Raw genomic sequence first — 11,831 nt, 5'->3', positions numbered from 1 at the left:
GAAGCCTGCCTCTGCCATGACGAGGTGTGCAACCCTGGGCAAGCTTCTCATGCTCTGTGAATTTTTGTAATCCATTTTTAAAGTCCATGAATATCCTTAATATCATCACAATCACTCATTTAGGTGGGTTCGAAACTGTAAGGTCAAACAAATGAGATACTGAACAATTAAGTTGTGAGTTGTCAAGACGGATAGTCATAAGATATACAAGATAAGTATAAGTGGGTTAAAATGTCCATACCATGTGATGTATGTGAAGAAAATAAAGTTTCTTTCTTCATGTCCTGTAGCCAATCTCTTCTTGTTCTGGAATCCCTCCCTTAAAGAGAAAACATCTGTCAATGGACTGACTATTAAATATACAGTCAAGTAGAAGCTGAAACTCCATCAGGACTGTTTTCCCCCCTCAGTGGGCTTCTTACCTGCCCTTCCCCTTTCATTCCTGGTTAGCTTTAGGGAGAAGTTATGTACCTAAGGAGGTGGAAGGTGGGCCTGCAGGCTCCCATGCCTCCTGTTTTCTGGACCTAGACCTGCCAGTGTGTCTGTTACTTCCATGTGGTGTGGGCATCACTGCTGTGGCCCTGCGTCTTGCCTCCAACCTCCAGTTTTGAGGGACCCCCTATTCTGCCATTTCCTGATTCCTGGTTTCCTGGCCTGGATACTCTCAGCAGCTTCTGTTCCTGGCTGCCCATGCCAGCTGCCCTCAGGATCTGTCCTCAGCCATTACCTCTCACTCCCTGCCCATGGTGCCCCCCCCTTAACATGGGCATGGCTCTGGGGGGAATCCAGGGCTTCCCCATGGGTCTGTATTCTCACAGGCTTTGCCTAGAGGACTGTGGCAAGGCCAGCCCTTGTCTCCATTTCCTCTCTACCTGATGCTTCCGTGTTCTACCCAAGGCAGATGACAGTGATATCTGCACTGTGGCCCTTCTCCCTGCCTGCACCTTGGCCTGACTCTCCCCAGTCTCTTTTACCACTTAGAGTAAATCTGTTTATAGACCTCCAGTCTTGGCTTGCATACAGACGGAAATGTCAGAATTTAGAATTCCATTTTCTCTCTTGATAAACTTTGAACTTCAGGTCAATTATCTTGCTAGAGATTCTGAGTCAGTTTTGTAACCTCAAAGGCGTATAATGACTTCATTCTAGAAGGAATCTGCTCTTAATCAGAGGCCTTTAATTCAGTGAGTAGGGAGGGCTACAGGCGACCATATTAGTTTAATAATTAATATAGGATCCCCTCCTCTCCTTAGCAAATGACTAGGTGCCCTAAGGAAATTCACTCACACAGGTGTTCCCCAACTCATCCTCTATAAGGAACTGGGATTTAAGTCTCTCTAGAATCTATTTCTTTTTCCCACCGCTTCATACCTCCCATTCCTCGCATCCTCAAGTTTGACTAAAGGTGGATCTTAAGTAACAGCTATCACCTCCCATTCATTTTTGCAGGAAGCTCTGCTTCCTTTCAACAAGGGAAGGGAGGGCACTGTGTAATCAATGTGTGTAACCCTAGAGTGGCCATAAGCCTAGGATGGGCTTGCATAGTTGGGGTGGGGAGACAGCAGACCAGCAGATATTGTTTATGTCTTGGGTCAAGCCATTCTCACCAGCACCATCAGTCCAGACATTGTCCAGCCTCCGATCTTGGCGATCTGGCCAGAGAGTGAACAGAACCACCTGGGCCTAGTCAGTTCTGAGTCCCCATGTGGCTGCTCTCAGGCCAGGTGTGGCGAAGAATTAGCAGCTTTTTTTTCTTGTTCTGCTCTTGTCCTGAAGTCAGTTCTCCTTTTCAAGGCAGTCTGTTCTCTATGTCCCAGAACATCACACTTCTAGCCTGACTGGGCACTGGTGGAACTGGACTCTTTCTGAAAAGAGGATCTATCTGGGAATAGCTTTCCACTTCCCACCTTATTCCTTCTCTTGACTGTCATATTTCTGACATTGCACACCACTTTTTCACTGAACTATGGCCTACCTTTCAAAAGGACTCTGATATAGATAGGGTCTAACAACAGCAAGAGGCACAGATGGGCTACACACAGAGTAGAAACAATCTTGCACAGGCCTTTTTGTTTATATACAACTTAATTTTTTAAAAAATTTGACCCACACAATATACCCATCTATGTAAAATATTAAGATGTGTTATAATAGTATACATTTAAAATTTTAAATTGAGTAATTTCATAACTTATTTGATAATAAGAATGTTTAAAATCAATTCTCATTTAGACTCACATTGTTTTAAATGGCCCCCACTTTCCAATGGCCATAAAAATGGACACAAGTGATTTAAGTTCATCCCCAGGGTTCCCCATGGAGATACTTCTTGGTCCCAAGAGGGGAGGAATGCATGAGTTTCTTTAGTAACATTCATATGTACAGGAAATGACTATTGACATAATCTTTAAGCCTAATAGTTAAGATTATTTTTCAGTTTATAATTTAAAAGCTTCTGACAGCCAAATGCTGTGGTATAATTTATAATGAAAGAGTTTGAGTGATTGAGGTATATTTCACTGAGCTGGTTTCTCTTATGAGTTGAAACTAAGACTTGTGTAAACATGGGAAGGGAAGCCCTTCCCAGGTTTTTGTAGTTAGGCAAGAATACTTAATGTCCCTCATTCCCAACTGTGCTGCAGTACCATCTGGGCCATACTCAAAGTTTACAGGAAGCAAATCTATAGGATTTAAGGGGCATTAATTTTTTTTCTTCAGTAAAACAGTCACATGTAAGACCACCATCTACCAGTATGTAATAAAAATACACATTAATTTCTTTGAGATATACAATTTTATAATATTCCCCTAGTGCTCCTTTAAAAAATTTGGAATCTCAGCTTTTGGATATTTTTAAGTTATAGTAATAATAAAAACAAAACTAAAAAATTAAAAAGTGTGTACCATGAAGAAAGACAGCAGTAGTATACTACTAATTTAAGTCATTTGGGAAACTAGATATCATATCTTCTAGCAATGATTAAGAAAAAAAAGAATTTGTCACCAAATTAAGACAGAATCTATCAGTTCTGGAAGAGTCAAAGTTCATAGCTTTTCAAATAAAATACATGATTGATATAATCTGCAAATAACCTATATGTATTAGGAAAAAACATTTAGATTAAGTCATCCTTTCAAAATAAGATCTCTAATATGTAAATTTGGATCAAAGCAATCTGTTTATCAGGTTGGCCAAAAAGTCCATTAATTTTTTTCTATAAGATTGTTCTAGTAGCACTTAGTTGTCTTTAACTTCATTTGAAACAGTTTTGTTACATTGTATTGTGACAGCTGTCATATCAGTGTGCATTTAAAAACAACTTATCAAAATTGGTGAATTTTTGAGTAGCCATTTTAATATTGAAAATGGAAGAAAATAAGCAACATTTTCAGCATATTATGTTTTATTATTTCAAGAAAGGTAAAAATGCAACTGAAATGCAAAAATAAATTTTTCAGTGTATGGAGAAGGTGCTATGACTGATTGAACATGTCAAAAATGATTTGCAAAGTTTTGTTCTGGAGATTTCTCACTGGGTAATGCTCCATGGTCTGATAGACCAGTTTAAGTTGGTAGTGATCAAATTGAGACATTAAATGAGAACAATCAATTTTATACCATGCAGGAGATAGCTGACATACTCAAAATATCCAAATAAGTAGAGTTATTGGTGAAAAGAAAAATGGATCTTTTATTTTACGGAAAAAACTAAACGGACTTTTTGGCTAACCTAAAATAGTTTCTTCTCCCTGTCAGCTAAGAACAATATAATTTTATATAATGCCAACAAGCAACTTATCTTATAATGATGATAAATACAACTCATGTGTAGATTTCTAAGGGAATCATGTTGGCCACTATGAAGATGTCTTTATTGGCTTATTTGCTCAGAATGGCATTATGATATACTGAGGCTGAAAGAAAAGATTAAATAATGTGCTGGAAAATACAGAATTACTGCTGTCTACTCCAGAGAGAGACAGAGAGAGAGCGTGCACGCTACCAACCTTACTGGAGCCTGAGTACTTTCTTTTTAATTGATTATAACTGGTTAGTTGCTCTCATGGATATAAAATGAGGCCTTTTGAGAGAAAGAGAAATTATTGAATAAGTTAACCTAAAAAGCAATTACTAAAGTAATTACTGTGCATTTCAATAAGGTCAGTCAGCATTTTTCTTTTTGTAGTATCTTCTAAATTTAAATAGTCTCCATGAATAGATAAGATTAACATTAAGTATGTCTATAATCTACAGATTGAAGTCATTGGGTCCAAAAAGCCTTATAAAAATGTAGAACCACTCTTTATTACCAAGTAATGTGTGGATATCCCCAACTTTATCCCAGACATCCACCTCCACAGAACTTTTATTTTCCACTTCATTCCTTTTATTATTTTTATTTTTTTAAGGGGTATGTATATGCCCTGGCCAGGTGGCTCAGTTGGTTAGTGTCACCCGTTGCACCAAAAGGTTGCAGGTTCGATCCCTGGTCACACCACATACCTAGGTTGCAGGTTCAATTGGGTACATACAGGAGGCAACCAATCAATGTTTCTTTCTAACATTGATGTTTCTCTCTTTTCCCTGCCTCTCTCTCTAAAAAATCAATGAACACGTCCTCAGGTCAGAATATTTTTTTAAAAGGGGGTATATTATACTTTTAACATAGTTTATTGATAAATAATTGGCATACAATAAACTGCACTGTATTTTTAGAATCAGAAAAAAAAACAATATTTCTAAAGTCTGTTGGAATGTATGCCTCCAAAAAGACATTTCCTCCCCCCCCCAAAAATTATGATTATAAAGCAATTTAAATGTATGTCATATCACTAAGAGAGCAGAGTGAACTGACAGAAATTTAAATGCGGATTTCCTTTGCAGATTATGGAATAATATTCTGATCCAAATGTACCCCCTTCCCAGTCTTAATATATACTCCATTAAGGAGAGAATGGTGAAGAAGTTAATGCCAAGTAGATATCTAGTACAAAGATTTTAAAATATACCTTCAGTATTTGTTAAATAGCTACAGAGACAGATGCAAATTTAACAGCCTAATTTTCAAATTAGCAATTACAGAGACAGATGCAAATTTAACAGCCTAAGTTAATTTTCAAATTAGCACTTTATTTTATTTTAGTAATATCCCTTATCCTGACCATGCACTAATTAAAACAGCATGCCCCCTTGAACTTTTGAGTGAAAACAGGCAATTTCTTCTCTTCTGTTAACATATTTAGCAATTTACTAAAAAGTTATGAAAACCTATGACAGAAATATACTTCTTTGGCATTAAAACATTTATAACTGTACAAGAAGAAATAAGAAGTAATACTATGAAAGGCAAAGTAACCATTTAACAGGATGACTTAGAAAAGTCTGATAATTGAACAAAAATCACGATTTTTTTCCCAATTAAATGCTTTAAAGACTGTAGCCAAATAGATTTTTAGCAAGAAAGCAATTTTTCTGGAATTCCTGCTGTCAAATTTAGTGTTTACAGTTCATTTTCAGGTAACTTTAAAGAAGTTGTGATTTCATTCCTTAACACAGAAGGTTATTCTTAGCACTTTTTATGCCAATAACTTATAATAGTGAATGGCTGAATCCATTTCTCATTTTACTTTTTATCCCTTTCAGTGTTATATGAGTCAATGTATTCACAAATCTTTAAATATACAAATATTTTTGCTACATAATAATAAATACAAAGCTTTGATTACATAAATTTTCTTTTGAAGACATGCTTCCATCACATTACAAGCAGATATTCACATTAAAGTAATAAAAATCACAAACTATCAGATATGGACCAAATCATGCTCATGTTCAGCTGAATCAGCTGAATGATAGTTTCTGCCTTCAAATGGTCTTATACTTCATTTCACTGCCAAAAGCTGGAAGAAAACTGAGGTGAGGAGAAAACAAAGTGGTGGTTCAACTACAGTTTTAACTCAACCAAGCCCATTAATATGCCTTTCTATTTGCTAATGTTTAATCAAATTCAGCAACTTTAAAACAGGGTCACTGAGAAATAAATGAACTTTACAGTTGGAAAGCGGAACAAGAGACTGAGGAAAAAAACAAGGAAGGGAAATAAAAGGAAATATAAGTCATGACAAAAGAGACTTGAGATTTTTATTTAGGTGTTTCTGTTGCACCCTGTTTTGAGGTTCAGTATGTTCCCTGAATATCATCTCTACTTCATGGCTCTGACCCCCAAGAGCCTGTTGAAAAGTGAAACCGCTGGTACAGTCCTTGGGCACCTGACTTGCAGTGTGGTGGGAGAGGCGCAGAGCAGAGGGCCTTCCCTGGATGTAGGTTCAAAACAGGGCAGGTTCAGGGGGGTCTGCTCTGGCCTGATGTACCTCAGGATTGTCACTCGGTGTCTTCTGACCCCCTCGAGGTGCAGATCAGTGCCAGAATTCCCAAATCAGACAGGATTTCTCCCATTTCATAATGGCCAAGTAGGTTGACTGTGAACAACAACTGATGAGGGTAGAAGGAGCCTGGCCAAAGCTGTGACTGAGGGTCACAGGGCCTAACTCTCTTTAGGGTGGCTGCACCCACACCTGCTAGTCCGGTACCTGAAAGAGAGTGGGGGTAGATATGGGGTGACCAGGGAGGAGGGTGACGAATGCTGCTGCCCAGTGACACCCATCTGCTGTTCACACTGGGATGCAGGGATTCTGAATGCCCTCCATAATTTGGAAACATAATTAGATACAATCCTCTAGGATGGTGGGCAAGCCTGTCCTATGAGGCAAACCATTTCTAATACTCCAAACAAGCTTTCTGAGGGGAAGAAAATAACTAGTTCTAGAAGTTATTGCCTCATCATATTACCTCAGCAGTCATTTCACACTTGTTCAGCTGAAACTGAATAAATGATCTCACACTGTCCAACTGAAATGGCTTCTTAGACCAACTTTAAGCATAGACTGGTTTTTACAAAAATGAAATATTAGTGTATTACAAACACAGCTTTTATTTTTTAAAACTGGGAAGACAACCAATAGATATCAGCCTTTCAGTTTGTAATGAATACACTACAGAAAGTGTGTGTATTCTGTGGATATATATAGTTTTTTTGCTTTTGTGTGTCTTCTCTTTACCAGTTGTTTCTCCTACTCTGTATAGTAAAGACTGTCCCTCACACTAAATAGGTAAGTTGTGTGTTTTATACAAAACTATTTCATTCCACATTTTAGATTGGACAGATAAATCTGAAAATCATCTATGGATTCATATATAAACTTTCAGAAATGATGGTTGTTAAGTCTGATATAATAAATATAGAATTATTTCATACTATTTGAAAACAATAGACACCATTTTCTTTCATCACCCATCAGAGGACAGCCTAAGGCTGTGAGTCTGCTGGAATATTGCCATGATTTGCTTTTTCTCCAGAGACAGAATGCTTCAGAAACTGACCGGTAGCACCAATGTATAATCTTGATCTCATGGGCCATTTCTAAAAAAAAAAAAAAAAAAAAAATTAAACAATCCAAAAGTTAGTATTTATAACAGATATAAGATAATCTGTAATAGTAATAATAATAATTTCAAATACTTCAATGCAAATGCAGTCTTATGTAGCTAGTAACAATTGTAATTTTGAAGTATAGGGGACAATATGAAAAAAATAATTATTAATGCTAACTATAAAAAAATATATAATGACTTTGATTATAACTGTATAAAATAATATGTGTGCATGTGGGGAAGAAATCATAGAGAATGAGTGTAGTTAAGTGGAGGAAAATAGATCTTTCCACAATGTTTTAATTTCAAACTAAACCTAAAACAAAAGCCTAAAACAAGATCCTAGTCCTTAAGGTTTTTTTTTTTTTTAAGTTTATACACGGTAAGTGTTATGTGTCAACACTTGTCAAAGAACTACAGTGAGGAGCTATCTAAACATTTTATCTAGCTAAAAGAATAGCTGAGAAATTACAAATATTAGAACATCTAGATTAAATGTCTGGATACACTAGCATCACAGAGCTCTACTCTTAGTAATTACCACATTTGTATTCTCATTTGTGACTTTTTCTAAATTCATCTTTAAAATGAACAATCTCTCAAACAATATAATTTGTTGCCAAATAGGCATGATAATGGAAAAACATTACATAAGAGCTTTTGGAGAATAGATCTTTCTCTTTTGGAAGGTGGTATCATATAATAAGTTTAGTTCTAAAGTTCTTGGAATACTAGAGATTATAATACCTTTGGTTAACCAAAAAATGCAAATAATCAGAATATTTTTATTTGCATTAGATTAACCAAAGATGGATTTAATATGTAAGCATTTGGTAGTGTCTGTAAAATAATGTGTTATAGGTGGTTTCAATTTGTATGTAAAATCTTTTTCCTGTGAACCTGCACAGCACATGGTTATAGCTCTCCTATGGTACATAAAACATTCTCCCTTCTGTATTTTCGTCTTTGTCTCTATCCTATGTTCATTTAGGGGAGGGATTGACTCCTACCCTAACTTTATTCACTCTGCTAAGAGTGCTTTGAGCATAGTAGGCACTTAGTAAATGATATTAAAACAGACTAGTCACTTGTTCAACCATCGTTAATTTCATTAAGAGGTAATCTTTGACCTTGTTTCATTATCTCTAGAGTTGTCTTTTAAAATCAAAATAATCAATCCAGAGGACAAATGAGATTTAATTTTTCTTAAAAAGAGTTATAGGGCTACAAAAGCAATTGGTACATGAATCAAGTGCAAAAAAAATCTTGTTAAAGTTATTGTTACCTGAAAATTATGGCTCTAACATTATTCAAAAAAGCACTGCAAGAAACCAAGGTGAAAAACAACTCAATTTCTCATCAGAATTATCTCTCTCACAAAGGAGCATTTAACAGATGCTTTTTGTAGTAAAGTATATTTAATGTTAAAAATGTCAAGTCAGAAAAAATCTAATATTAATGATATGTGAATAGCAATCTAATGCACACTGTAATACAAACCCTTAATGAGTGAATTTTCAGCTGAGATTGTTAAACAGGGTGGGGAAAAAGCAGGTTTACAGTTGTGAGTATGCAAAACACAGAATTTATTCTTGTATTATTATTAATTATTGTATTTTCCACATGAACAACTGTAAACTTAATTTTGCTCCAACCTGTATATAACACATGAATGGGAGTGTCCATAATTAGAAATATTTTAAAATCTATATTTAATATTTAAAGTTAGATAAGGCTATAATCATGTTGATTATATTTGTGAAGTAAATTTTGTTAAACCCCACCACGGAATTTTAAGTTTAGTTAATATTAGAGGATGTACTTTTTACCACATTTCAATAATGATTATTCAGTAATTTATTTAACACTGATATACTTAAGGCTAACTCATAATTTTGTGTTTTGTGTGTGTGTGTGTGTGACTCAATGCTTCAGAATGGTGGAACCGAACATTTGAAAATTTAGGTTTAGGAAATATAGGGAAGATGGCATATTTTGAACAGAAAGTCAGATCAATGTAGAATTTCAAAACAAGTCTAAGAGAAAAGGACAATGCAGAGTCTAAATACTGACCAATATACCTATATGTAATGTAAAAAAATCATACAAAAAGCATTCCCTTGTCTAACTTTGTACATTACAGAATTTGAATCTATTAATCAGCTCACTCAACATATATACCAATTTATTATAAAAATTACATAAGCAGGTTATAGTTTTTCTAACACTTGGTGGCTGTCTAGTCCATGATTGTTAACCTTTATTAAAACGTACTGAAATTTACTACTTGGGAATGCAAACGATCTCATTCTGTTCTTACCAGTTTTACAAAATAAAAAATTCAACATTGGTTGCCTAGGACTACACATGGACAGATAATTCCATTGTTCCATATTTCAAGAATATTTAATTCCTGAAACTTTTAAAACAGCCGATAAAAACGACAATGGGAATGTAATTATGTAAATTAAAAACAGTTAAAAACACAAAGACTCACCCTGGCAGGTGTGACTAAATTGGAGTCCTCCCTAACCTGAGAGGGCGAGGGTTCAATTCCCTGTTGTCAGGGCAAGTGCCTAGGTTTCATCCCCGGTTGGGGGCCACAGGAAAGGCAACCAATCCAAGTTCCTCGTTCACAGCGATGTTTCTCTCTCTCACCCTCCCTTACCCTCTCTCTAAAACCAATAAGCAAGTCCTTGGGTGAGAATTAAAAAAACAAAACACCGCTGATACTAAAAATCACCAAGATGTGCAACCAAGCACCTCACCAGGCACCCTCAAGAAGCCTCTCCCCTGGGAAGGGCCTCCTGTAGGGTGCATCCTTTAAGGAGCATGAGACACCCCTACCCAGCCACCCCGGGTTTAAACCCACTACCTGCGAATGGTTAAGAAGTGGCCTTTTGCAGTGGAGGACCTCGCGGGCCAAGTTCCCACTGTCGATCTGTTCCTCGCCTCATCCGAGGGAGGGGTGAAAACTCGGTGGCATCTGCCCAGGAGCTGGCAGATCGCGCAAAGCAAGGTGCCCTGTTGCCCGCCCCAGTTCCGCTGTGCACCCTGCCTGCCTACCTTGACAGGGTGCAGGTAGCCGTCGCCACGCAGGGCTCCCAGCCCAGGGTCTGCCGGCGCCTCGGCGTCGTCCTGCAGGCTGCGGGTAAGGTGCGCGATGTAGGTGGTAGCCAGCAGCAGTACGTCCAGCTTGGACAGCTTGGTGTCCGGCGGAACGGACGGCAGCGTGCGCTGCAGCTCCAGGAAGGCGTGCCGCAGAGTCTGCACCCGGCTGCGCTCCCGCGCTGCGTTTGCTGCCGCGGGCCGCCCGCCAGCCGAGCGCGCACCGCCTCCAGTGCCTGTCGGCCCTGGCCCCGTCCGCCCGGGGCTGGAGTCTCGAGTGGTGGCGGCAGCGATGGTAGGCTCGGTGCTGGCGATCAGGGGGCTGCCTGCTGGGCCGCCGAGGTCCATGGCGACGTCTAGCACCGTGCGCCCTGCTAAGGACCAACAGCGCAGTTAGGTTGGGGCCCCGGGTTGGTGTTAACCTGGGGAGGCACAGCCCCCTTGCGATTACTGCGCGCCCGGTCAGCTGCCAGAAGCGCTCCGCGAGTTCTTAGAAGGGAAGCTACTTTGACTGGAACGCGTTTGACTCCGGGCGTCTAGGGAGACTCTGGGGTCTGAGAGTTCCTGGGCTCTTTAGAAAGTCGAGGAGGGGAGTGGTGCGGGCTTTACTTTTCACGGACAAATTAAGCAAAAGTGCTACTCGGCTGGGAAAGGAAGCTCTGTTTTGGAACTTGTTTGCACTTTTGGAATGTTATCCTGCCAGCCCCGTAGTAAAGATAGTGCTGATCATTTTCGCGAAGCCTGGTACCGGCGCCCGTTGCGCTTTGTATCATTTGCTACGAGGCACAGGACACAGGGGAGGACGGCGAAAGCCCAGGGTAATTTCTGAGGCAGTAGTGGAGATCCCTGGCCTTACCTCGGACTAAGGAACCCGCTACCCTCCGGCTCCGGGACTGCGCGGCGCGGCGGGGGTCAGACTGGGGCCCTCACCTTTCCCAGAGCGGCTGTGTAGAGCTTTGCTCCGCTGCGCAAGTGGGCGAGGAGCGTAGAGCCGTGTGCGCGTGGCCAGGGCCACACCAGTCACTCCATTCTCGTCCAGCCGAAGTCGACAGCCGCTTCCAGCCCCGGGTGGGCGCGCCTTTTTTGCGGGCGTCCCAGAGGCCAGGCAAGCGTGCAGGCTCAGCTCGGTGTTGGTGTCGGGTCAAGACATCAGGACCCGCGGAGGTCCGCGCCCACCTGGGGTGCTGTCCTGGGGGTCGTGTTCAGGCTGAGCCACCTCCTCGGCTGCCAG

General features: G+C 39.6%; 1 protein-coding gene across 1 annotated transcript; it reads right to left on the bottom strand.

Moving 5' to 3' along the window:
• Positions 1-6,128: 6,128 nt before the first annotated feature.
• TCF24 (transcription factor 24) lies at positions 6,129-10,968 on the bottom strand. Its single transcript, XM_090282821.1, has 2 exons — positions 10,559-10,968; positions 6,129-7,481 (listed from the first exon to the last, which is right to left on the bottom strand). The coding sequence occupies exons 1-2, from the start codon at positions 10,946-10,948 to the stop codon at positions 7,368-7,370; spliced, it is 504 nt and encodes a 167-aa protein (XP_090138947.1). The 5' UTR covers positions 10,949-10,968; the 3' UTR covers positions 6,129-7,367.
• Positions 10,969-11,831: the final 863 nt, after the last annotated feature.

Source organism: Furipterus horrens, unplaced genomic scaffold (genome assembly GCF_987537825.1).
Source record: "Furipterus horrens unplaced genomic scaffold, mFurHor1.1.pri manual_scaffold_7, whole genome shotgun sequence".
NCBI lineage: Eukaryota > Metazoa > Chordata > Mammalia > Chiroptera > Furipteridae > Furipterus > Furipterus horrens.
This window is presented reverse-complemented; position numbering and strand designations above follow the sequence as displayed.